General features: G+C 49.8%; 1 protein-coding gene across 1 annotated transcript in view; it reads left to right on the forward strand.

Moving 5' to 3' along the window:
- The window catches only part of LOC126259754 (UDP-glycosyltransferase UGT5-like), a 116,807-nt gene that overhangs the window by 57,326 nt on the left and 35,522 nt on the right, over positions 1 to 23,959 (forward strand). Inside the window, exon 2 of the mRNA XM_049956745.1 lies at positions 4,917 to 5,735. Coding sequence (XP_049812702.1) covers positions 4,917 to 5,735 — 819 coding nt within the window. The remainder of the gene's footprint in view (positions 1 to 4,916; positions 5,736 to 23,959) is intronic.

Consider the following 23,959-nt stretch of genomic DNA (forward strand, 5'->3'; position numbering starts at 1 on the left):
CGTCTCTGCCCAGAGTCCTTAAAAAATGTAGTCCATCAAAACAGGAGGTGGCTTACAAAACACTCGTTCGACCTATACTTGAGTATTGCTCATCAGTGTAGGATCCGTACCAGATCGGGTTGACGGAAGAGATAGAGAAGATCCAAAGAAGAGCGGTGCGTTTCGTCACAGGGTTATTTGGTAACCGTGATAGCGTTACGGAGATGTTTAGCAAACTCAAGTGGCAGACTCTGCAAGACAGGCGCTCTGCATCGCGGTGTAGCTTGCTCGCCAGGTTTCGAGAGGGTGCGTTTCTGGATGAGGTATCTAATATATTGCTTCCCCCTACTTATACCTCCCGAGGAGATCACGAATGTAAAATTAGAGAGATTCGAGCGCGCACGGAGGCTTTCCGGCAGTTCTTCCCGCGAACCATACGCGACTGGAAACGGAAAGGGAGGTACAGTGGCACGTAAAGTGCCCTCCGCCACACACCGTTGGGTGGCTTGCGGAGTATAAATGTAGATGTAGATATGGCTGCAGCAGCGACAGGTGTGCATTTCCGCCTGGATACATTCAGACATGCAGTATTGAGTTCCCTTAGCTGTGTGGTACTACCTTCATCACTTTTATCCGTAATTAATTTAGGACATCGTTGCTTAAAATAAACACGCCGCACACAGTGTAGCCAACTAAAACGAATGATTGTTTGATCATCTGTAGCAAACTTAGTCTGCTACGGACTGTGAGAACTAGCACGTGCGGCAGCTCAGTTTTTACGCTGCTAAAGAACGTATAACATGAGGCGTGACGATTAAAGTGCAGAAAAGTACTAGAAGTGACAGGCGCTAGACAACCGCATCAGACAGTGGACCAATAAGCTGTGAGCAGTTTGCATAATGTCGCCAAAACATTTACATATCAGAATGACTTTTTGGCAAGAAATATACCATATACACTAGTTTGCAAAACTAAAGGACGAAAGTAACTCTGGCATGAGGTGTCACTGCCAAGAGACGTAGATCGACGGAACTTGGACCATTTGTAGAAATAAATCCTACTGTACTACCGAAGGTAATTGAAAGAAATACGCAATGAGACGAACAGAAATGACACTTCTATTCAGAGACTAGGGCTGTCTCGCGTCCGTCGGCCGTCGTAATTTAATATATTATTATTTTGATTGTTGCCGACTTACGTGGTGGGCCTTAATCAAAATATTTCATTTTATTTTCATTTACAATTAAATGCTTTCGTGAAGTTCTCCTTTTTAACAATATTAATCTTAAATTATTTGTTACGTTAATGAATGTTAGACTCGCTGAATCTTAAAACATGAGCATATAAGTTGAACAATGGAATAAACTTTTCATATTAATTTCCTCGGCTAGTCAGTTCACTTTAAAGCAAAAATCTTTAGTTATTAATTACAATTGCGGGCCACACACGCGCGAGAGTATTTTTTCTTACCTCCGTTAACCATTGAATTGGTTGTATTGAAAATAAGAATCTTAAAGCTACGTATTTTCTGCAACGTCGGGCGGCTGTGGAGAAAAATGTATATTATGTTAATAGCGGGCGAGGTTTTCGCTACCGCTAAATTTAAGTTAATATCGCCACGTAATGGCGTCGTTGGCTGCATCGGCCGCTGCGATTGTTGAACTGTAAATTACTTGAATGCAGGTTAATTCAAAGGAAGGCGGAGATGAAATCGGGTTCACCTCTTACAAATCAAAAGTGAACAATGATATTAAATCAATATATTAGCTGCTTAATTACTACAAATATGCTTACATTTGCCAGCACTCGCAAGATATCAGTCTACACGCAACAAAGACAAGAGAAGTGAAGACGACTAAAAAATTAACAAAAGAGCGTATCTTGTCTCTTTAGATCATTGTTATATTTCTTTGCTCTCGAAACTTACACAGAGAAATTATTATTTTACGGGTACGTGATAAAATATATATTCAATTTTTAAATGTCGCTTCTTTATAAATACTGCTTTTAAGTTTTTTCGTATTTCACTGGGGACGCTATAGCTGGTTAGAGAACTTTTTTCTACACAAGTGCCATATTATTTTGCGCCCCCCCTCTCCCTTTCCCGCTCTTCTTCATACATCAGTAGAGGTTCCTTTTGCCCTTGGTAAGGCATTTGCAAATAAGATATTGCAGTGCGTGTGTTCAGAAGAAACGCGTAATGCTCTTTCGGACATGAATCCATATCCCAAGGAGGAGGCACTGCGGCGACTGCAGCCGTGAAATATGTTCGCAGTTACGAATACGAACAACTATCAGCTACAAAAGGGGATGACGACATGGAAAATTGATGACAGACCGGGACCAGCATCCAGATTTCCCGCTTTACTCGAGCGATCGCCGTAACACCTGTGGCTATCAGTGTAAGATTCGCGACCAGACAAAAACTTCTATACATCGTCGTTCCTTCATCACAGTCTGTACTGGTAAATACATTCTCTAAGCCCCTTTCAGGGAATGCTGCCTCATAGCAGCGAATAAATAAGATATTGCAGTGTTTTTGTTATTGAGAAGAACGATGCACTGTTCTGTCGGACATACATGCAAAATAGATCTAACCAGTCTACTGACCGTGGAAACGGCCTTTAAAGTTGTATGTGAAACAAGCATTCGCAGACTAGTCTGCTAATGTGTTCCATATAAAACTTGAAACGCCATATTTACGTGCAGTAATCGCTCTTTGGATATATGATGGATAAAATTCGGAATCGCGTCATACGAATATTGAAGTCATTCCTTGCCTGACGTCTTTCACCATTGCGACCCAGTAAGACTGAACGAAGAACTGCTGATTGTTTTAATTTCAGGTCTGCCGTCGAATAACAAACGACAAAACTTTTCGTGTGATGTTAGTTACAAATTAACAATTTTCCGATTTTTTCCTTACCTTGTACTGTGAAACCTCACTTACTGCCAAATTTCATCATTCTAAATTAATAGGAAGTAACATAAAGGTTTTTCTGAGTGTGATTGCATCAAGACATGTGAAATAGGTGGCCATAGTTTGTGATTGCATTGACGTACAAGCTAACGTTTATTAGGCCGTCAAGGGACCGAAGACCTTAGTACGTGACATTAATTTCAACTTAATACTTCTACCGTTTCTGAGAAAAGGGGATTTCAAAACTCGGATCGACAGACGGACAACAGAGCGATCGGAGGGGCTCCGTTTTTGCCAACTGAGCCGCGGAACCATAACAATGCAAACAGGACCGGAAGCACCGATGAAAATACGGACGTGGGGAAGGAGTACGTGCCAAAATAACGTTGACCGGTTTGTGTACCATGTTTAAAGATCTGGAGGTTAGTACATCCATGCAACATTATGCGTCGCGTGACAGTAAACACTTGGACCACCAAAACGATAATGTTCGACAATGTTCCCGTGTGAATTACTTGCCCCCATCTCTAACCATATCAGGATACGTCCAGCATTGTCGAACGTGATCGTTTTAGTGGCCAAAGTGCTACTGTGTGGCGAGACATAATGTTGCATGGACGTACTGACCTTAATAACTGAACACTCACCATTCATAGTCATTGTGACTCTGTACTCCTATACCAAGTGTGTGTCTTCCGGGGGATGTCCATTCGGTCCTGAGTTCATTTCTATGGATGGCAATGTTCGGGCACATAGAACAGCATATGAGTAGAGGCTCTTGGAACGAGAGGATATTCGGCAAATAAACTGGCCTGCCCCTTCCTCAAACGCCATCGATCACGTGTGGGATGCGTTGCAGAACGTCCTCATGCACCAACGATGATCCAGCAGTTGTCAACAGCGCTGATGGAGGAATGGAACGCCCTACCACAAGATTTCCATAACAAACTTGTGGGCAGCATGGGAGCGTGTTGGCGAGCATGCACTGCCGTCAGTGATCATATACCTAACAACTATGTCCCGTCTTCTGTGGTGTCTATAGCACCATCGTGAATTGCGGTGACTTCAGAGTAATTTCTGCCTTTGAATGAAAGTGTCATTTCCGCACGGTTCATTCCGTATTTCTTTGTTACCTTCTGTACTATACTGCAGCACTTTCCATGTACGGTCCAAGTATCGTGGAGCTACCTATGTCATCTGGCAGGGACAAATCATACGAAAGTTTCTTACGACGGTATGTTTTGCACACCAGGGTATATTTTCCATTTCTGTGTTGGGAGACCCAAGATACGGACATCGTAAAAACCCTGGCAGCCAAGCAAAACTGCTAGAAACTAGTTAATGATCTCGGTGACGAAAGCAATATTAACTGATCGCTGCATGCCCTGATAACTGTAACAGTAGAAGTGGTTAGACACACGTCGCAAACAAGCAAGGCTGACAGTAATAATTAATAATTAAGTGGTTAAAATATATACATAGCATTCACAACAAGTGAATGAAACCTTCCTGCTTACAGAACGGGTAATCACTAACACAGTCACACCATCTTCCTGACCTAGCGCTCGTTTCCTGCAACCAAGAAACGAGTAGATAACAATTCGCTTCAGGTGAAGACTATCCTCAGACGACGTTATCGATTACCATTTCGTGAGGTACATGACCCAACGCCTTCCTGCAAAATATTGCAAAGACAGGGGTTAGTCTGGGTTGGGGATTCTCTCTGCCCGAGGACTGGGTGTTCGTGTTGCCCTCACCAGTTCATCACCGTAATCGTCGTCATCCGTCAAAGTGACTAAAATTGGACTGTTTAAAGATTAGGACTTTATATGGGCGCTGATGACTGCGCAGTTGTGTGCCCCACAAACCATCACGATAGGGGTTAGTGACTTAAGCTAAAAGTATGTTGAGCAAAGAATTAAAATTTAGGGATATCTTTTGACATGACTTACTTTTTACTGACGATATTTTAGCTGAACATGAATTCCTACTATAGCCATCCATATTTTTTTTGCAGATGCAGTACATTTTCCTGGTGATTATAGTGGCAGTGCTACATGGAGAATCGAATGCTGCCCGCATTCTGGGTCTGTTCAATTATCCAGGAAAGAGCCACTTTATAATGTTCGAGGAGGTGATGAAGGCGCTCGCTGCCAAAGGCCACGAGGTGTTTGTCTACAGCCACTTCCCTCAAGCTAAGCCTGTACCAAACTACACTGACATAAGCCTGGTCGGTTCTCTGCCTTCCGTCGTGAATGGAATTCCCATGGACGATACGTTTGGTAGAGATGATCCTTTGGTAACATTGAAACTACTCGCAAGCCTCACAGTGCATGCGTGTGATACGCTGCTGCAGTTCCCCCCAATGCAACAGCTAATGAAGTCAAATGAAAAATACGATTTAATCTTCACTGAGCCATTCACGACTGACTGTATGCTGCCCTTCGTCTACAAATTTCAGACACCCAACATTGGACTAATTTCTTCTGTCTTTATGCCGTGGAATCCGGATCGTTTTGGTTTACCTGAAAATCCGTCGTATTTGCCACACATGTTTCTACTGCTCAGTGACCACATGAGCTTCTTTGAGCGTCTGAGAAACGCATGGTATGTGACGTATAGCAAGTTATTTTTTTACGAGTACATGGACAAACCTGCAAATAAGATAGTCAGGAAGTACTTTGGCGACAGCCTCCCTCCTTTACAAGAAATAGCAAAAAGTACTAGTATGCTTTTCGTCAATTCACACCCATCTTTGAATCCTCCGCGACCAATTGTTCCAGCTGTTGTGGAGGTCGGCGGTATACACATCAAACATGCGCAGGAACTACCAAAGGTAAGTGATTCAGTTTACTATATTCACGTCGTAGTAAGTTAAACCCTAATATAAAAAGAAAATGAAAAAATCCTGCTCAGAAAGCTCTGATCAGTTGATGACAGCAGTGCACCTATCCCGGGTGTACCCCCTGTGGATCCAGGGATTAGAATAGGACTGAGGTATTCCTGCCTGTCGTAAGAGGCGACTTAAAGGAGTCTCTCACGTTTCGGCCTTTATGTGATGGTCCCCTGTAGGGTTTGACCTCAATTCTTAGAACTTTCCCTGAAGAACGAGCCAATTGGGGAAGGGCGCCTCTGTGGCACAGTGTCCATCCTACGCTGAGACCTCTCGCATCCTTCATTCTCCAGCTGTTGGGAGAGGTCACCCTCCTGGGTGCATTTTCCTCCATCCTCAGTGCCATATCGCTTTCTGCGCTGACGACGATAATGGATTTCTTAGCTTGTTTGCGCCTGATATCCAGTTCGGTAGCCAGTCTGTAGTGGTGGGGTCTCCATGTATCCTGTTGGTTTTAGCCCCCCTGAACACACAGGAATCGCTCTGCTGATGCCTGGCCGTTAACTCCCCACATGGTCCAGGATATCAAATTTTGTAGGGACCTTCTTATTCAGTCTGCGATGAGCTGCGCACCACTTTAGAGGGGCGAGGTGTCCATTTCGTCCAGCATGCACACTGGGATTCGATGGATAATCAGGTTGCCACTTTGGCCCTCATCTTCGCCTTAGAGTGTGACACATTACTCAAGAAGGTCAAGGTGATTGTCTTCCCCCCCTGATGCAGTGATCTAAGTGCTGGAAGTTTGGCCATGTCTTCCTGCTGTACTTCCAGCGTCACCTGATGGGATGTCCTTCATATCCCAATACTCCCTGTGCCCTGCCTCCCATCTGTGTCAACTACAGAGAGCACCATTCGCCTTGCTCGCCAGACTGCAGGAGTCTCCAGAAAGAAAGGAAAATAATGGAATAAAAGGCCCTGGACTGACTCACCTACACTGAGGCTAAGAGAAAATGAGAGGCTGCATCCTGTGCATATGTCAATCTATGCTGCCACTAAGACAATGGTTCTACAATCTTCTGTTCCACTGTGTACAGTACGGTCCAGGCTGTCAGACTCCACATGCCCACTTTATGGTGGGGGCACTTTCCTCCCTGTTGATCCTGCACAACCTACTCAAGGAGTAACACCCCTACCCCAACCATCGTGGACGTCAGTTCCCAGTTCTCAGCTGGAATAGCATCTTCTTCGGCTTCTCTCTCCAGGAAGGGATCTCTTCAGACACTTTCATCCCAGGTTCCTACCAGTGGCCAAGCTGACAATGTCAGTGGCTGAAGCAACCAGAGGTAGCTGGTTATATGGCTTAAAGACCTTCCTTGGTCTGTGAGACTAAATCAGTGAAACCCTCCCAGTCAGGTAAACATACAGAGCAGCGTCACAAACCTAAAAATAAAGACCCCCAAGAACCAAGGCACTGTGGTGGCACCCACACCACCACTACCCCCCCCCCCAGGGGGTCCACAACTCTTTTGTGGATGTATGCGTAGTGAACAAGGGACCCAGAGCTAATGTGGCCTTCCTTCCTTAACGGACTGCATACCTTCCCTTTCCGCATCCTTCCCCATCCCCCATCTTCGCCCCCCCCACCTCCGCCTCTTTCCTTCCCTTTCTCCCCCTCTGGGAGTACGTTTTGTGCCTACATCTGGAGACGGACGCTCGAAACTGTAACAAATTCTTTGCTTTCTCCACTTGCAAGTCTTCGTCCTTCCTTCGTCCTTCCTTTATCCTACTCTTTCCCTTACCTCTTCTCTTTGCCCTTTTCTCCGCTGCGGCGTTTGAGACTTCTCCTTCCTTTCCCTTTGTTTTTTCCCCCCTTTCTCTTTTTTCCTCCCTGTGCGTGTCTGAAGGCCGACCCACGCGTTTCCATGCATAGCCGGTGACGGCGTAACGCGTAATTCCCCGCCCCGGGTAGACAGGTACGACACGTACGTACCCCTGGTAACGGCCAGGCCCAGGGAGGGGTGATTACCCGAGCTGATACCTTCCAAAAGTGCCGATTGGTCCCTCTGTCCGTTTCTCGGGAGGTGTGACCTTAGGTGTGAACAATCACCTAAGGCAGGAGTGCCCTCAGAGAGGCCCCCCACAAGGAAGGAGCGCGCCATCGGAGACGCCGGTAATCATGGGGGATACTTTGGCAATGGTTTCCTCTTCTTCTACTATGTGTGCTCACAAGCGTAAGTTCAATGAGTCTCAGCCACAGACAGTCCTTCCATCGTTGCCACAGTTCCTTGTCCCCCTGCGGGTCCGGGGTAAGAACAGGCCCGAGGTATTCCTGCTTGTCGTAAGAGGCGACTAAAAGGAGTTTCAACCGTTTCCGCCTTCCATGTGATGGTCCCCCTTGGGGTTTGACCTCCATTTTTCAAAATTCTACAGAAGTACGAGCCTTCTGGGGAAGGACGCCTTACGTGGTGTATCACTGGTCCTCAGTGCACTAAGACCTTGGCACTCAGCATTGTAACGGCGTTGTAACCACACCCACTATTCCTCAAATTAGGCCTAAACGCATGATGGGTTGCACAAGTTACGCCCGTAGTGCGTCCCCATCTGCACCTACGATCATGGACTTCCCATGGCACCCAAAATCCAGCACGGTAGCCAGCCCTTTCTGGTGGGGTCATCATGTACCCTCTAGTCTAGGTTGTAGCCCCCTGACAACACAGGGATCGTACTGCCGATACCTGAGCTGTACCCTCCCCACGTCGGCCAAGGAGTAGATGCCAGTCTCCTTGGGGCATCAGGACTCCCGGCAATGGTCATCCTGCCAGGTGGCCCTTGCTGAGGCTGGGTAGCGCCCGTAGGGAGAGCCCCTGGTCGGTGTGGGTGGTATCGGGGCGGACGTTTCGCAGATGAAACGTCAACATGTATCAGGCCGCTCTGCAGTCGAGTCTTTTAAAAAGAAAGGTACTGTCTCTGGTACTCCTGCTCTTTCCCCCTTGGCCACTCCCTGGGAGGAAGGACAGGCCAGCCGGCTTGGGGCGAAGTGCTTCCCCCGCTATTTAGTCTGTTCTCGGTCCGATGGGGGGGACGTTCGCCACCTCCAAGCCCATGTTCTTTGTCCAACACATTGAGGACATCTTCGGGTAAATCGAGGCTCTCAGTAAGATGCGTTCGGGGTCCGTTCTTATAAAGACCACCTCCGCCACACAGTCGGCGGCGCTCCAGGCGTGCGACCGACTAGGGGACATCCCAGTGTCCATTGTCCCGCATCTGGCACTGAATAGGACGCAGGGGGTTATTTTTCATCGGGACCTCCTGCTGCAATCTGATGAGGAGCTCAGGGCCAACCTGGAGCGCCGAGGCGTGCATTTCGTCCGGCGAGTCCAGCGCGGCCCCAAAGACCGTCGCGTCGACACCGGGGCCTTTATCCTCGCCTTCGAGGGGGACGTTCTCCTGGAGAAGGTAAAGGTGATATGCTACCGGTGCGACGTGCGACCTTACGTCCCGCCTCCTATGCGCTGCTTTCGGTGTTTGCGCTTTGGGCACATGTCGTCACGGTGTGAGGCTGAGCCCCTTTGTGGCGATTGTGGACGTCCTCTTCGTGAGGAACATACATGCACCCCACCACCTCGGTGCGTCAATTGTCCTGGCAACCACTCGCCTAGATCTTTGGACTGCCCCGCGTATCAGATGGAGAAGAAGATTCAAGAATTAAAAACTTTGGATCGTCCCTCTTATTCTGAGGCCTGGAAGATACATGACCGCCTCCATCTCGTGACGTTGACAACTTTGTTTGCCCCAGTCGTGTCCACTCCTTCCACAGTATCCTCACCCCTATCCTGTCCCTCCTCCACCTCCTCACCCCAACCGAGGTCTATGCCTCTGCCTCCCAAATCCCTCCCTTCCAAATCCTCCTCCCTCGCGGCTCCTGCCCCCTCTCCCCAGGGGCCACCCTTCCTCCTCCTCCCCCTCCGCCGCCTGAGAAGCGATCCTCTTCTCAGGCGTCCATCGGGGAAACGATCTGGACCCCGGCTTCCGAGGTCCGGCGTTCCAAAACGGACCCTGCGCGTGAGGACCTTCTTCGGGTCCTGACCACCATCTCCGTGCCTCATCAGACTTCCAAAAAGGCCTCCAACAAGAAGTCTTTATTCCCCTCTCCACCCCGGCGCGTTTCGTCTGATGCTCCATCCGCGAGTCGATGCTCCCGGCCGTCCTCAGTTTCGCCGGGACGCTCTGCTGGCAGGCGCTCAGCTGGCCTCTCATCGGCGAATGATGCTGCCCCTCCTCCGCAACCCGGGAAAGTGGCCGCAGCTGGCGATGACTCGATGGAACAGGATCCGCCTCCCGCCAGTTGTAGCGTTGTTCCCTCGAAACCTGGCCCTCCGCGGCTGTCGAGGTGACCCGCTCTTCACCCGTTTCGTTCCCCCTTTTTTTTTCTGACTAGCGATGGCTTTGTTACATTGGAACATAAGAGGTATTCGATCTAATGGGGAGGAATTACAACTGCTCCTCCGCCTGCACTGTCCGCCCGTCCTTGGTCTCCAGGAAACCAAGTTGCGCCCAACTGAAAGTATTGCTTTTACCCACTATACCTCGGAGCGGTCTGACCTCACCCCTGCGGATGGTATTCCAGCTCATGGTGGGGTCATGTTGCTCGTTCGGGACGATGTCTGTTAACATCCCATCCCATTGACCACCCCACTCCAAGCACTAGCTGTCCATATTACTCTTTCTGCCTTTACTTTTTCTGTTTGTACCATCTACACTCCATCGTCATCCGCAGTTAGTCGGGCTGACATGATGCACCTGATTGTTCAGCTTCCTCCGCCGCTTTTATTGTTTGGCGACTTCAATGCCCATCATCTCCTTTGGGGCTCTCCTGCATCCTGTCAGAGAGGCTCCCTCTTGGCGGATGTCTTCAACCATCCCAATCTTGCCTGCCTCAATACTGGCGCCCCGACTTTCCTCTCGGACTCTACACATACCTAATCCCACTTGGACCTCTTGATCTGTTCTACCACTCTTGTCCGTCGGTTCGAGTGGTATGTCCTTTCGGACACATATTCGAGCGACCACTTCCCCTGTGTCGTTCGTCTCCTGCACCACACCCCATCCCCACGTCCTTCGAGCTGGAACATACCGAAAGCTGAGTGGCGACTTTACTCCTCCCTGGCGACCTTTCCGGAGACCACGATTTTCTCAGTTGTGACAGACAGGTCGAATACCTCACGGCTGTTATCATCAATACTGCCGAACGTTCCATTCCTCGTACTACCTCTTCTTCACGTCGCGTTTCCGTCCCCTGGTGGAATGAGGCTTGTAGAGACGCTATCCGTGCTCGACGACGTGCTTTACGCACCTTTCGCCGCCATCCTACGTTGGCGAATTGTATTGGATACAAACGACTCCGAGCGCAATGCCGTAGAGTCATCAAAGACAGCAAAAAAGCTTGTTGGGCCTCTTTCACCAGCTCCTTTAACAGTTTTACTCCCTCTTCTGTCGTCTGGGGTGGCCTGCGCCGGCGACCTTCCTTCCACTCGCTGATTCTGGAAAATTATAATGCCCCTCTTACTATGCGGGAACTCGAACGTGCACTTGCACTGTCCCAGTCCTCTGCTCCGGGGCCAGATGCCATTCACGTTCAGATGCTGGCACACCTTTCTCCGGCAGGCAAAAAGCTTCCTTCTTCGTACCTACATTCGCGTCTGGACCGAAGGTCAAGTCCCCATGCGTTGGCGTGACGCCGTCGTTGTTACTATACCCAAACCTGGGAAGGATAGACACCTTCCTTCTAGTTACCGCCCCATTTCTCTTACAAGCTGTCTCTGTAAAGTGATGGAGCGCATGGTTAACGCTCGGTTAGTTTGGATTCTGGAGTCTCGACGGCTACTTACCAATGTTCAATGCGGCTTTCGTCTCCGCCGCTCCGCTGTTGACCACCTTGTGACCTTGTCGACATTCATCATGAACAACTTTTTGCGAAATCGCCAAACGGTAGCCGTGTTCTTCGATTTGGAGAAGGCTTATGATACCTGTTGGAGAGGAGGTATCTTCCGCACTATGCACAGGTGGGGTCTACGCGGTCGCCTGCCCTTTTTTATTGATTTCTTTTTAACAGATCGACAGTTTAGGGTCCGTATGGGTTCCGTATTGTCCGACTTCTTCCTCCGGGAGAACGGAGTGCCTCAGAGCTCCGTCTTGAGCGTAGCCCTTTTTGCCATAGCGATCAATCCAATTATGGATTGCATTCCACCTAATGTCTCAGGCTCTCTTTTTGTCGATGACTTCGATCTACTGCAGTGCCCAGCGAACATCCCTCCTGGAGCGCTGCCTTCAGCGTTTTGTAGACAGCCTATACTCATGGAGTGTGGCAAATGGCTTCCGGTTCTCTGAAGGGAAGACGGTTTGCATCAACTTTTGGCGATATAAAGCGTTCCTTCCGCCATCCTTACATCTCGGTCCCGTTGTTCTCCTCTTCATGGAAACAACTAAGTTTCTAGGGCTCTCACTGGACAGGAAACTGTGTTGGTTTCCGCATGTCTCTTATTTGGTGGCCCGTTGTACACGTTCCCTTGATGTCCTCCGAGTTCTTAGTGGTTCATCTTGGGGAGCGAATCGTACTGTCCTGCTTCGCTTGTATCGGTCCATAGTCCGATCAAAGCTGGATTATGGGAGCCTCGTCTATTCGTCTGCTCGGCCATCCCTCTTACGCCGTCTCAACTCCATCCACCATAGGGGGTTAAGACTTGCGACCGGAGCATTCTACACTAGTCCCGTCGAGAGTCTTTATGCTGCAGCTGCCGAATTACCATTGACCTACCGGAGCGACGTACTGCTTTGTCGGTATGCCTGCCGGCTGTTGTCAATGCCCGACCACCCCTCTTATCAGTCATTCTTCGCCGATTCTCTCGACTGTCAGTACGGGTTGTATGTGTCTGCCCTGCTGCCCCCTGGAGTCCCCTTCCGTCGCCTGCTTCGACAATTGGATTTTGTCCTCCCTACCACCTTCAGAGAGGGTGAGAGCCCGACACCACCTTGGCTCCAGGTTCCGATTCATATTTATCTCGACCTCAGCTCGCTCCCGAAGGAGGGTACTCCGGCTGCTGTGTATTGCTCACGGTTTGTCGAACTTCGTGTGCGACTTGCCAGTCACACCTTTATTTACACTGATGGCTCCAAAACTGACGATGGTGTCGGCTGTACCTTTGTCGTCGGGGCCGTCGCCTTTAAATACCGGCTCCTCGACCAGTGTTCCAGCTTTACGGCCGAGCTTTTTGCTCTACATCAGGCCGTTCAGTATGCCCGCCGCCACCGCCATTCATCGTATGTACTCTGCTCTGATTCACTCAGTGCTCTTCAGAGCCTTGGAGCTCCCTATCCGGTCCATCCCTTGGTGCAACGGATACAGCAGTCCCTCCATTTTTTCGCTGATAATGGTTCTTCTGTCAGCTTTCTGTGGGTTCCCGGACATGTAGGAGTGCCTGGGAATGAGGCTGCGGATGCTGCAGCCAAGGCTGCAGTCTTCCTGCCTCGGCCAGCCTCCCATTGTGTCCCGTCTTCTGACGTTCGTGGGGTTGTTTGTAAGAGGCTTGTGTCGTTGTGGTGGGATGCTTCGTCATCCTCCAAGGAAACAAGCTCCGGGCAGTAAAACCGCTCCCAACTGCTTGGACATCCTCCTCCCGACCATCTCGGCGAGAAGAGGTCCTTCTGACGAGGTTGCGGATTGGGCATTGTCGGTTTAGCCACCGCTACCTGCTCTCCGGTGACCCAGCCCCGCAGTGCCCTTGTGGTCAAGCATTAACAGTGCGCCATGTTTTATTGTCGTGTCCCCGCTTTAGTCAATCTCGTGTTGTCCTGTCCCTGCCATCTACTTTACCGGATATTTTAGCTGATGACGCTCGAGCAGCTGCTCGTGTTCTGCGTTTTATAACTTTGACTGGCTTGTCCAAAGACATCTAACTTTTTTACGTCTTTTATCTGCATCTTTGTCAGGACTTTCTGGTGTCCCCCCCCCCTCCCCTTGAGTTTTACTAGATTCCATGTGCTCTAACAACTGTAACTGGGCGCTAATGACCTCAGTAGTTGAGCGCCCTTAAACCCCACCAAAAAAAAAAAATTCTCCGGAAACGCCAAACAGTAGCAATATTTTTTGATCTGGAGAGAGCGTACGATACCTGTTGGAGGACAGGCATCCTCCGCACACTATTCTCTTGGGGCTTTCGAGGTCGGCTACCCCTTTTTCTTCGCGAATTTATGGCAGAGCGCCCATTTAGAGTGCAGGTGAACAATACTCTCTCCCGTACTTTCTCCCAAGAAAACGGCGTACCCCAGGGCTCCGTGCTAAGTGTTGTACTGTTTGCCATTGCCATAAATCCAATTATGGATTGTCTCCTTCCTGATGTCTCGGGCTCCCTCTTTGTGGACGATTTTGCGATCTACTACAGCTCTCAACGGACCAGCCTTCTTGAACGACGTCTTCAAGGATGTCTCGATCGCCTCTACTCTTGGAGCATCGAAACCGGCTTCCGTTTTTCTCCCAGTAAGACCGTTTGTGTTAATTTTTGGCGTCGTAAGCAGTTTCTTCCACCCTCCTTACATCTAGGACCTGTCAACCTTCCGTTTTCGGACGTCGCTAAATTCTTGGGTCTTTGACAGAAAACTGTGCTGGTCCTCCCACGTTTCCTATCTTTCGGCTCGCTGTCTGCGATCCCTCAACACCCTCCATGTCCTGAATGGTACCTCCTGGGGAGCGGACCGAGTGGTCCTTCTCCGCCTCTATCGCGCCTTAGTGCGCTCGAAGTTGGACTGCGGAAACATAGTTTACTCCTCTGCTCGGCCGTCTATTCTTCGGCGTCTCGACTCTAATCACCACCGTGGATTACGTTTAGTGTCTATAGCTTTTTACACCACCCCTGTGGAAAGCCTTTATGTTGAGACTGCTGAACCTCCGCTGTCCAATCGGCGAGCTGTCCTTGAGTCGTTATGCTAGCCATCTGTCTTCCATGCCTGCTAATCCGGCCCATGACATTTTTTTCGACGCCTCGTTGGATTTAGGGTATGCAGGCCACCCTTCCTCCCTACTACCACCGGGAGTCCGCTTCCGTCAACTGCTCCATTCTCTTTCCTTCCGCTTTCCTAAAACTTTCTTGACAACTTGGGGTACAGCACCGCCTTGGCTCGTCCCCGGACCTGCCTGCTCCGTGACCTTTGTCAGGTTCCCAAGGATGGTACCCCATCACTTGTTTATCGTCGGGCATTTGCTGCTCTGTCCATAAATGAAGGAAGCCACGTTTATTAACACTGATGGCTCATAAACATCGTTTGGTGTAGGGAGTGCCTATATTGTTGGCGACACCCCATATCGATTTCGGCTTCCCGACCAGTGTTCGGTTTATACTGCGGAGCTTTATGCTGTTCTCCAGGCTGTCCAATACCTCCGTCGCCATCAGCGGATACAGTGTTATCCGTTCAGATTCCCTCAGCTCTTTCCTCAGTCTCCAAGCTCTCTACCCTGTTCACCATCTGGTCCACCGGATTCAGGACAGCCTCTACTTGCTCCACTTGGGGGTCGTCTCTGTGGCGTTCCTCTGGATCACAGGACACGTTGGTATCTGCGGAAATGAGGCGGCCGATATAGCGGCCAAGGCTGCAGTCTCTCTTCTTCGCCCAGCTATTCGCATGATTCCCTTCGCCGATCTACGGAGTGTTTTATGTCATGTTGCTTTTTTATGGCACGCACATTTGTCGTCGCTTCCCCATAATAAATTGCGGGACGTGAAAGCTCTTCCTTGTGGTTGGACCTCTTCCTCCCGAACGCGTCGTCGGGAGGAGGTAATTTTAACTAGACTCCGGATAGGGCACTGTCTTTTTATCCATCGTCATCTTTTAAGCGGCGATCCTCCCCCACTCTGTCCCCATTGCTCTCAGCTGTCGACGGTAAGACACCTTTTAATTGAGTGCCCCTATTTTACTCCGTTACGCGCCCGTTTACAGCTGTCGCCTGATATATCTTCCATTTTAGCAGATGACACGCGCTCAGCCGATCGCGTTACGCAGTTTATTAGTGCCAGTGAGATGACGTCAGTCATTTGAAGCTCTTTTTGGGGACAACCAACCCCCTTCTATAGTGGTTTTTTAAGCTTTCCTTTTTTTAGTTTATAGAATTTTTTTATTTTTGTTCCCATTGCTGCTGGTTTCCAGATTAGTTTTTTTACGTTTTCCTAAGTCACAGACCGGGCGGTAATGACCGTAGCAGTTTTGCGCCCTAAAACCATAACAAAAAAACACGCCTTTGCTGGTCATTGGGGCTCAGTTGGAAGCGGGACTTGTCAGCGAAGATACTTAAACACCAGTCACTGAGGTTCCTGGCCGAAGACGTCTCTGGAGACACTGGACAGCAGTGAGATACTAACATGTCATCCGCCAACCTTTCCATCGCCAGGGGTGATGGTTTGGCGTGCCATTTCTGTTTTTTGTAGTAGGACCTCTTTGTCAAACTCGACACTATTAAAGGACAGCAGTACATCGAAGACTTTCTCGACCTCTTTTGTTGTCCTCAAAGGCAAGCCATCCTGGGCTTGCATTTCAGCAACATAATGCCCCCTGCACATGGCGAGACTTCTACTGCTGGTCTTCGAGCTTGTCGAACCCTACCATGGCCAGCAAGGTCGCCGGATTGGCCCCCAATTAAGAAAGTATGCAACATTATGAGAAAGACCTCCAAACCAGCTCGCGATTTTGACGATATAACGCGCTAATTAATCGGAATCTGGCACAACATCCTTCAGGACATCCAATAAATCTGACAATGCAAAACCGAACAGTGCTTTCGTAAGGGCCAGATAAAGAGTACGCTGAAGTTTGAGGCTTGTCAGGAATGGTCTAGATGAGCAGCATCATGTTGCTAACAAGGCGACAATCTGCCAGACAGTGTAGAAATAAATGTTACTTAATTTTTGCTTATTTGCGTGACATACATTCCTCCTCATGCTATAAAATTTACAATTGTTAAAATTGTATAATAACTTGTTGGAATATAAATAGTTAAAAACAGAATAAATAAAAATTACAAAAACATTTTTACAATTTTTTAAAAATGTTGCACGATGTTTTTATTAAGCATGAAACTTTCTGAAACAGTTTCTTTCTGAAGTAAAGCACAAAAACGCCGTACATTCAAAACATCTCACTTTCGTTAGCTTTGAACAATCTGTTCATCTGCGTTTTCTTCTTCGGTGCCCATTTTTCGCATCTGCAAAGCACATTTGTATCTTTTGGCCATTGGTGATACTGGCTGAACTATTCTTCTCTTTAAATTGTCCTCTCTTTCTTCACTTTCCTCTTAATCATCTTCATTTTCATATCTACCTAGGTTGTTTTTGTTTCTTCCGGCGGTGCTGAATATACATCTTGGAGGAGAAACTTCTCTTAAAGTGCAGCATTCTTGTATTCATTGATACAGCAATAGCAAAACCAAAGAAATGGTGCAGTACCATTACTGTCCTATTCTTCGTTCTACCTCTCGTGGCATATTTTCTAATGACCCTGTCCGTAAGATCCATACTGACCAAGTGAGTTCCACATCTTTACAGCAAAAGGACTCCCCCTGCGGGTCCGGGGGTTAGAATAGGCCTGAGGTCTTCCTGCCTGTCGTAAGAGGCGACTAAAAGGAGTCCTTCCCCCTCAAGGGGGTAGTTAGCGCCTGCGTCCGGAGACGGACGGTTCCACGACCTCTATTTGCGGTCATTTTGCTTTTTCACTTCTCGTTTCTTCCTTCCTTTGGTTGGTTCCTTTCTTTGTTCTTCTCCATCTCACTGTCTTCCTTACTCTTTCCCTTGCCTTCTTCTCCTTGCCTTCTTCTCCTTGCCTTCTTCTCCTTGCCTTCTTCTCCTTGCCTTCTTCTCCTTGCCTTCTTCTCCTTGCCTTCTTCTCCTTGCCTTCTTCTCCTTGCCTTCTTCTCCTTGCCTTCTTCTCCTTGCCTTCTTCTCCTTGCCTTCTTCTCCTTGCCTTCTTCTCCTTGCCTTCTTCTCCTTGCCTTCTTCTCCTTGCCTTCTTCTCCTTGCCTTCTTCTCCTTGCCTTCTTCTCCTTGCCTTCTTCTCCTTGCCTTCTTCTCCTTGCCTTCTTCTCCTTGCCTTCTTCTCCTTGCCTTCTTCTCCTTGCCTTCTTCTCCTTGCCTTCTTCTCCTTGCCTTCTTCTCCTTGCCTTCTTCTCCTTGCCTTCTTCTCCTTGCCTTCTTCTCCTTGCCTTCTTCTCCTTGCCTTCTTCTCCTTGCCTTCTTCTCCTTGCCTTCTTCTCCTTGCCTTCTTCTCCTTGCCTTCTTCTCCTTGCCTTCTTCTCCTTGCCTTCTTCTCCTTGCCTTCTTCTCCTTGCCTTCTTCTCCTTGCCTTCTTCTCCTTGCCTTCTTCTCCTTGCCTTCTTCTCCTTGCCTTCTTCTCCTTGCCTTCTTCTCCTTGCCTTCTTCTCCTTGCCTTCTTCTCCTTGCCTTCTTCTCCTTGCCTTCTTCTCCTTGCCTTCTTCTCCTTGCCTTCTTCTCCTTGCCTTCTTCTCCTTGCCTTCTTCTCCTTGCCTTCTTCTCCTTGCCTTCTTCTCCTTGCCTTCTTCTCCTTGCCTTCTTCTCCTTGCCTTCTTCTCGTTGCCTTCTTCTCGTTGCCTTCTTCTCGTTGCCTTCTTCTCGTTGCCTTCTTCTCGTTGCCTTCTTCTCGTTGCCTTCTTCTCGTTGCCTTCTTCTCGTTGCCTTCTTCTCGTTGCCTTCTTCTCCTTGCCTTCTTCTCCTTGCCTTCTTCTCCTTGCCTTCTTCTCCTTGCCTTCTTCTCCTTGCCTTCTTCTCCTTGCCTTCTTCTCCTTGCCTTCTTCTCCTTGCCTTCTTCTCCTTGCCTTCTTCTCCTTGCCTTCTTCTCCTTGCCTTCTTCTCCTTGCCTTCTTCTCCTTGCCTTCTTCTCCTTGCCTTCTTCTCCTTGCCTTCTTCTCCTTGCCTTCTTCTCCTTGCCTTCTTCTCCTTGCCTTCTTCTCCTTGCCTTCTTCTCCTTGCCTTCTTCTCCTTGCCTTCTTCTCCTTGCCTTCTTCTCGTTGCCTTCTTCTCGTTGCCTTCTTCTCGTTGCCTTCTTCTCGTTGCCTTCTTCTCGTTGCCTTCTTCTCGTTGCCTTCTTCTCGTTGCCTTCTTCTCGTTGCCTTCTTCTCGTTGCCTTCTTCTCGTTGCCTTCTTCTCGTTGCCTTCTTCTCGTTGCCTTCTTCTCGTTGCCTTCTTCTCGTTGCCTTCTTCTCGTTGCCTTCTTCTCGTTGCCTTCTTCTCGTTGCCTTCTTCTCGTTGCCTTCTTCTCGTTGCCTTCTTCTCGTTGCCTTCTTCTCGTTGCCTTCTTCTCGTTGCCTTCTTCTCGTTGCCTTCTTCTCGTTGCCTTCTTCTCGTTGCCTTCTTCTCGTTGCCTTCTTCTCGTTGCCTTCTTCTCGTTGCCTTCTTCTCGTTGCCTTCTTCTCGTTGCCTTCTTCTCGTTGCCTTCTTCTCGTTGCCTTCTTCTCGTTGCCTTCTTCTCGTTGCCTTCTTCTCGTTGCCTTCTTCTCGTTGCCTTCTTCTCGTTGCCTTCTTCTCGTTGCCTTCTTCTCGTTGCCTTCTTCTCGTTGCCTTCTTCTCGTTGCCTTCTTCTCGTTGCCTTCTTCTCGTTGCCTTCTTCTCGTTGCCTTCTTCTCGTTGCCTTCTTCTCGTTGCCTTCTTCTCGTTGCCTTCTTCTCGTTGCCTTCTTCTCGTTGCCTTCTTCTCGTTGCCTTCTTCTCGTTGCCTTCTTCTCGTTGCCTTCTTCTCGTTGCCTTCTTCTCGTTGCCTTCTTCTCGTTGCCTTCTTCTCGTTGCCTTCTTCTCGTTGCCTTCTTCTCGTTGCCTTCTTCTCGTTGCCTTCTTCTCGTTGCCTTCTTCTCGTTGCCTTCTTCTCGTTGCCTTCTTCTCGTTGCCTTCTTCTCGTTGCCTTCTTCTCGTTGCCTTCTTCTCGTTGCCTTCTTCTCGTTGCCTTCTTCTCGTTGCCTTCTTCTCGTTGCCTTCTTCTCGTTGCCTTCTTCTCGTTGCCTTCTTCTCGTTGCCTTCTTCTCGTTGCCTTCTTCTCGTTGCCTTCTTCTCGTTGCCTTCTTCTCGTTGCCTTCTTCTCGTTGCCTTCTTCTCGTTGCCTTCTTCTCGTTGCCTTCTTCTCGTTGCCTTCTTCTCGTTGCCTTCTTCTCGTTGCCTTCTTCTCGTTGCCTTCTTCTCGTTGCCTTCTTCTCGTTGCCTTCTTCTCGTTGCCTTCTTCTCGTTGCCTTCTTCTCGTTGCCCTCTTCTCGTTGCCCTCTTCTCGTTGCCCTCTTCTCGTTGCCCTCTTCTCGTTGCCCTCTTCTCGTTGCCCTCTTCTCGTTGCCCTCTTCTCGTTGCCCTCTTCTCGTTGCCCTCTTCTCGTTGCCCTCTTCTCGTTGCCCTCTTCTCGTTGCCCTCTTCTCGTTGCCCTCTTCTCGTTGCCCTCTTCTCGTTGCCCTCTTCTCGTTGCCCTCTTCTCGTTGCCCTCTTCTCGTTGCCCTCTTCTCGTTGCCCTCTTCTCGTTGCCCTCTTCTCGTTGCCCTCTTCTCGTTGCCCTCTTCTCGTTGCCCTCTTCTCGTTGCCCTCTTCTCGTTGCCCTCTTCTCGTTGCCCTCTTCTCGTTGCCCTCTTCTCGTTGCCCTCTTCTCGTTGCCCTCTTCTCGTTGCCTCCTTCTCGTTGCCTCCTTCTCGTTGCCTCCTTCTCGTTGCCTCCTTCTCGTTGCCTCCTTCTCGTTGCCTCCTTCTCGTTGCCTCCTTCTCGTTGCCTCCTTCTCGTTGCCTCCGTCTCGGCGTTTGAGACAGTCTGTCCTCTCTCTCTCCCTTTTCCTCTTCTTCCTTCCTCCCTGTGCGCGCCTGAAGGCCGACCCACGCGTTCGTACGCGTAGCCGGTGACGGGGTAACGCGTAATTCCCCACCCTGGGTAGCCAAGTAAGGCACGCACGTACCCCCTGGTAAAGGCCAGGCCCGGGGAGGGGTGATTGCCTGAGCTGATACCTTCTGACCATGCCGATTGGTCCCTCTGTCTGTTTCTCGGGATGTGTGACTTGATGTGTAAACATTCACCTAAGGCGGGAGTGCCCTCTGAGTGGGTCCCCATAAGGAAGGAGCGCACCATCGGAGACGCTGGCAATCATGGGGGATTCCTCCGCAATGGATTCTTCTTCTTATCTCTCGACTTCTGCCCACAAACGGAAACATGACCAACCACCAGTGACAAAAGTACTACCGCCTGCCCCACAGTTCCTCGTCGTTTCTTGATCTGAGGACGGAAAGGATTTCTCCTCTGTCAACCCTTTCGTTATCCAGAAGGGCGTGGATGCCATAGCCGGATCTGTCAAGTCGTGTACCAGGTTGCCTAATGGTACCTTGTTACTAGAAACTGAGAGCGCCTTTCAGGCACAGAAACTGCTTCGAGCCACACTCCTGTACACGCTCCCTGTCCGGGTGGAGGCTCACCGAACTTTGAATTCGTCTCGTGGTGTGGTCTATACTAGATCCCTCGACGGATTGACTGACGAGAAGATTCTTTCCTCGCTGAGCAGGGCGTGACGGCTGTCCATAGGGTCATGAAAAAGGTCAACAATGACCTTGTACCGACCCGGACACTTTTCTTGACCTTCGATAGTGTTCAGCTGCCATCGCGCATCAAAGCGGGCTACGAGGTTATTTCTGTTCGCCCCTATGTCCCGACACCTACGCGCTGCTACCAGTGTCAGCGTTTTAATCACACTCGCCAGTCTTGTTCCAATGCGGCTAAATGTGTCGCTTGTGGCAGGGATGCCCATGAGGGTGACTGTCCACCTCCGTCTCCTCGTTGTGTGAACTGTCAGGATGACCATGCAGCGTCCTCCCGCGACTGTCCCATCTATAAGGAAGAACGCTGTATCCAAGAAATTCGGGTCAAAGAGAAAGTGTCCACCTCGGCTGCTCGCAAGCTGTTTGCTAGTAGGAAGCCCACGCTGCTCCCAGCGGGGAAATACAGTACTGTCCTCGCCTCTCCTCGGACTACCAGGGAGGTGGCAACCCAGACATGCGATCTGACCTTCAGCACCACGGTCGTCCGTTCGGCCAGTGCTAAGATCGCGCGGTCGTCGTCCCCTCCTCCTCCCATCACCCCACAGACACAAGCCCCTTCATCAGCTTCTGCCAAGACGAAGACCCAGAAGTCAGATGCACGGGCCTTCAAGAAGGAACCGTCCCGTGCAGACTTCCTACGTACCTCAACCTCCCAGCCATCGACCAGTACTTCCACCAAACGACCTTCCAAGAAGGCTCATAGGAAGCACAGTTCTCCTTCTCCGCCACGGCGCATTTCTTCTCCTGCGCCACCCAGCGGTTGCCGCCCCAGGCCGTCATCCTTTTCGCCTGGCCGCACCGCTGGTAGCCGAACATCTGGCCGTTCACCGGCGGAGGAAGCTCCCCCTCCCGGCCATCTTACCAAGATGGCCGATGAACCTATAGAACCAATGGACGATGACTGTCCGCCTACTGATAGTGGCGGCAGTGCTCGCTCGAAGCCAGGCCCTCAGCGGCCTTCGAGGTGACCCCTTCTTTCATCTTCCTTTTCTTCTTACGATGGCACTTATTCACTGGAATATTCGCAGCATTCGCTCCAACCGAGAGGACTTGAAGTTGCTGCTCCGCTTGCACCGTCCGCTCGTCGTAGCTCTCCAGGAAACGAAGCTACGCCCATGCGATCAAATTGCCTTGGCACACTACACCTTTGTGCGTTTTGACCTACCCCCTGTGGTAGGTATTCCGGCCCATGGAGGGGTTATGTTGCTGGTCCGGGATGATATCTACTACGATCCCATCACGTTGCACACCGGCCTGCAGGCAGTTGCCATCCGAATTACTCTCCCCACTTTTACATTTTCCATTTGTACCGTTTACACTACCTCGTCGTCTGCCGTTACCAGGGCAGACATCATGCAGCTTATTGCTCAGCTACCTGCACCATTTTTGTTAACTGGAGACTTCAATGCCCACCATCCCCTTTGGGGCTCTCCAGCATCCTGCCCAAGGGGCTCCCTGTTAGCAGACCTTTTCAACCAGCTCAATCTTGTCTGCCTCAATACTGGCGCCCCTACTTTTCTCTCGGACACATCTCACACCTATTCCCATTTAGACCTCTCTATATGTACTACCCAACTTGCACGCCGGTTTGAGTGGTATGCACTTCCTGATACATATTCGAGCGACCACTTCCCGTGTGTTATCCATCTCCTGCAGCATACCCCCTCTCCATGCTCATCTAGTTGGAGCATCTCCAAAGCAGACTGGGGGCTCTTCTCTTCCAGGGCGACCTTTCAGGATCAAACCTTCACCAGCTGCGATCGTCAGGTCGCACACCTCACGGAAGTCATTCTCACTGCTGCTGAATATTCCATCCCTCACCTTACTTCTTCTCCACGTCGCGTACCGGTCCCCTGGTGGACCGCAGCATGTAGAGACGCTTTACGTGCTCGTAGACGTGCTTTACGCACCTTTAAACGCCACCCTACAGTGGCGAAAGTAATCACTTACAAACGATTACGTGCACAGTGTCGTCGTATTATTAAAGAAAGCAAGAAAGCCAGCTGGGCTGCTTTCACAAGCACCTTCAACAGTTTTACTCCTTCTGTTGTCTGGGGTAGCCTGCGCCGGCTATCTGGCACTAAGGTCCACTCACCAGTTTCTGGCTTGATGGTCGCGAATGACGTCCTTGTGGCCCCTGATGTCTCCAATGCCTTCGGCCGCTTTTTCGCAGAGGTTTCGAGCTCCGCTCATTACCACCCTGCCTTCCTCCCCCGCAAACAGGCAGAGGAGGCTAGGCCACCTAACTTCCGCTCCTCGAATCGTGAAAGTTATAATGCCCCATTCACCATGCGGGAACTCGAAAACGCACTTGCCCGGTCACGGTCCTCCGCTCCAGGGCCTGATTCTATTCATATTCAGATGCTGAAGAACCTTTCTCCTGCGGGTAAAGGTTTTCTTCTTCATACTTACAATCGCATCTGGATTGAGGGAAATGTTCCCGCATGCTGGCGCGAGTCTATTGTTGTCCCGATTCCTAAACCGGGGAAGGACAAGCACTTGCCTTCCAGTTATCGACCCATCTCGCTTACCAGCTGTGTCTGTAAAGTGATGGAGCGAATGGTTAACTCTCGTTTGGTTTGGCTGCTCGAGTCTCGACGCCTGCTTACCAATGTACAATGTGGATTTCG

Source organism: Schistocerca nitens, chromosome 5 (genome assembly GCF_023898315.1).
Source record: "Schistocerca nitens isolate TAMUIC-IGC-003100 chromosome 5, iqSchNite1.1, whole genome shotgun sequence".
Taxonomy (NCBI): domain Eukaryota; kingdom Metazoa; phylum Arthropoda; class Insecta; order Orthoptera; family Acrididae; genus Schistocerca; species Schistocerca nitens.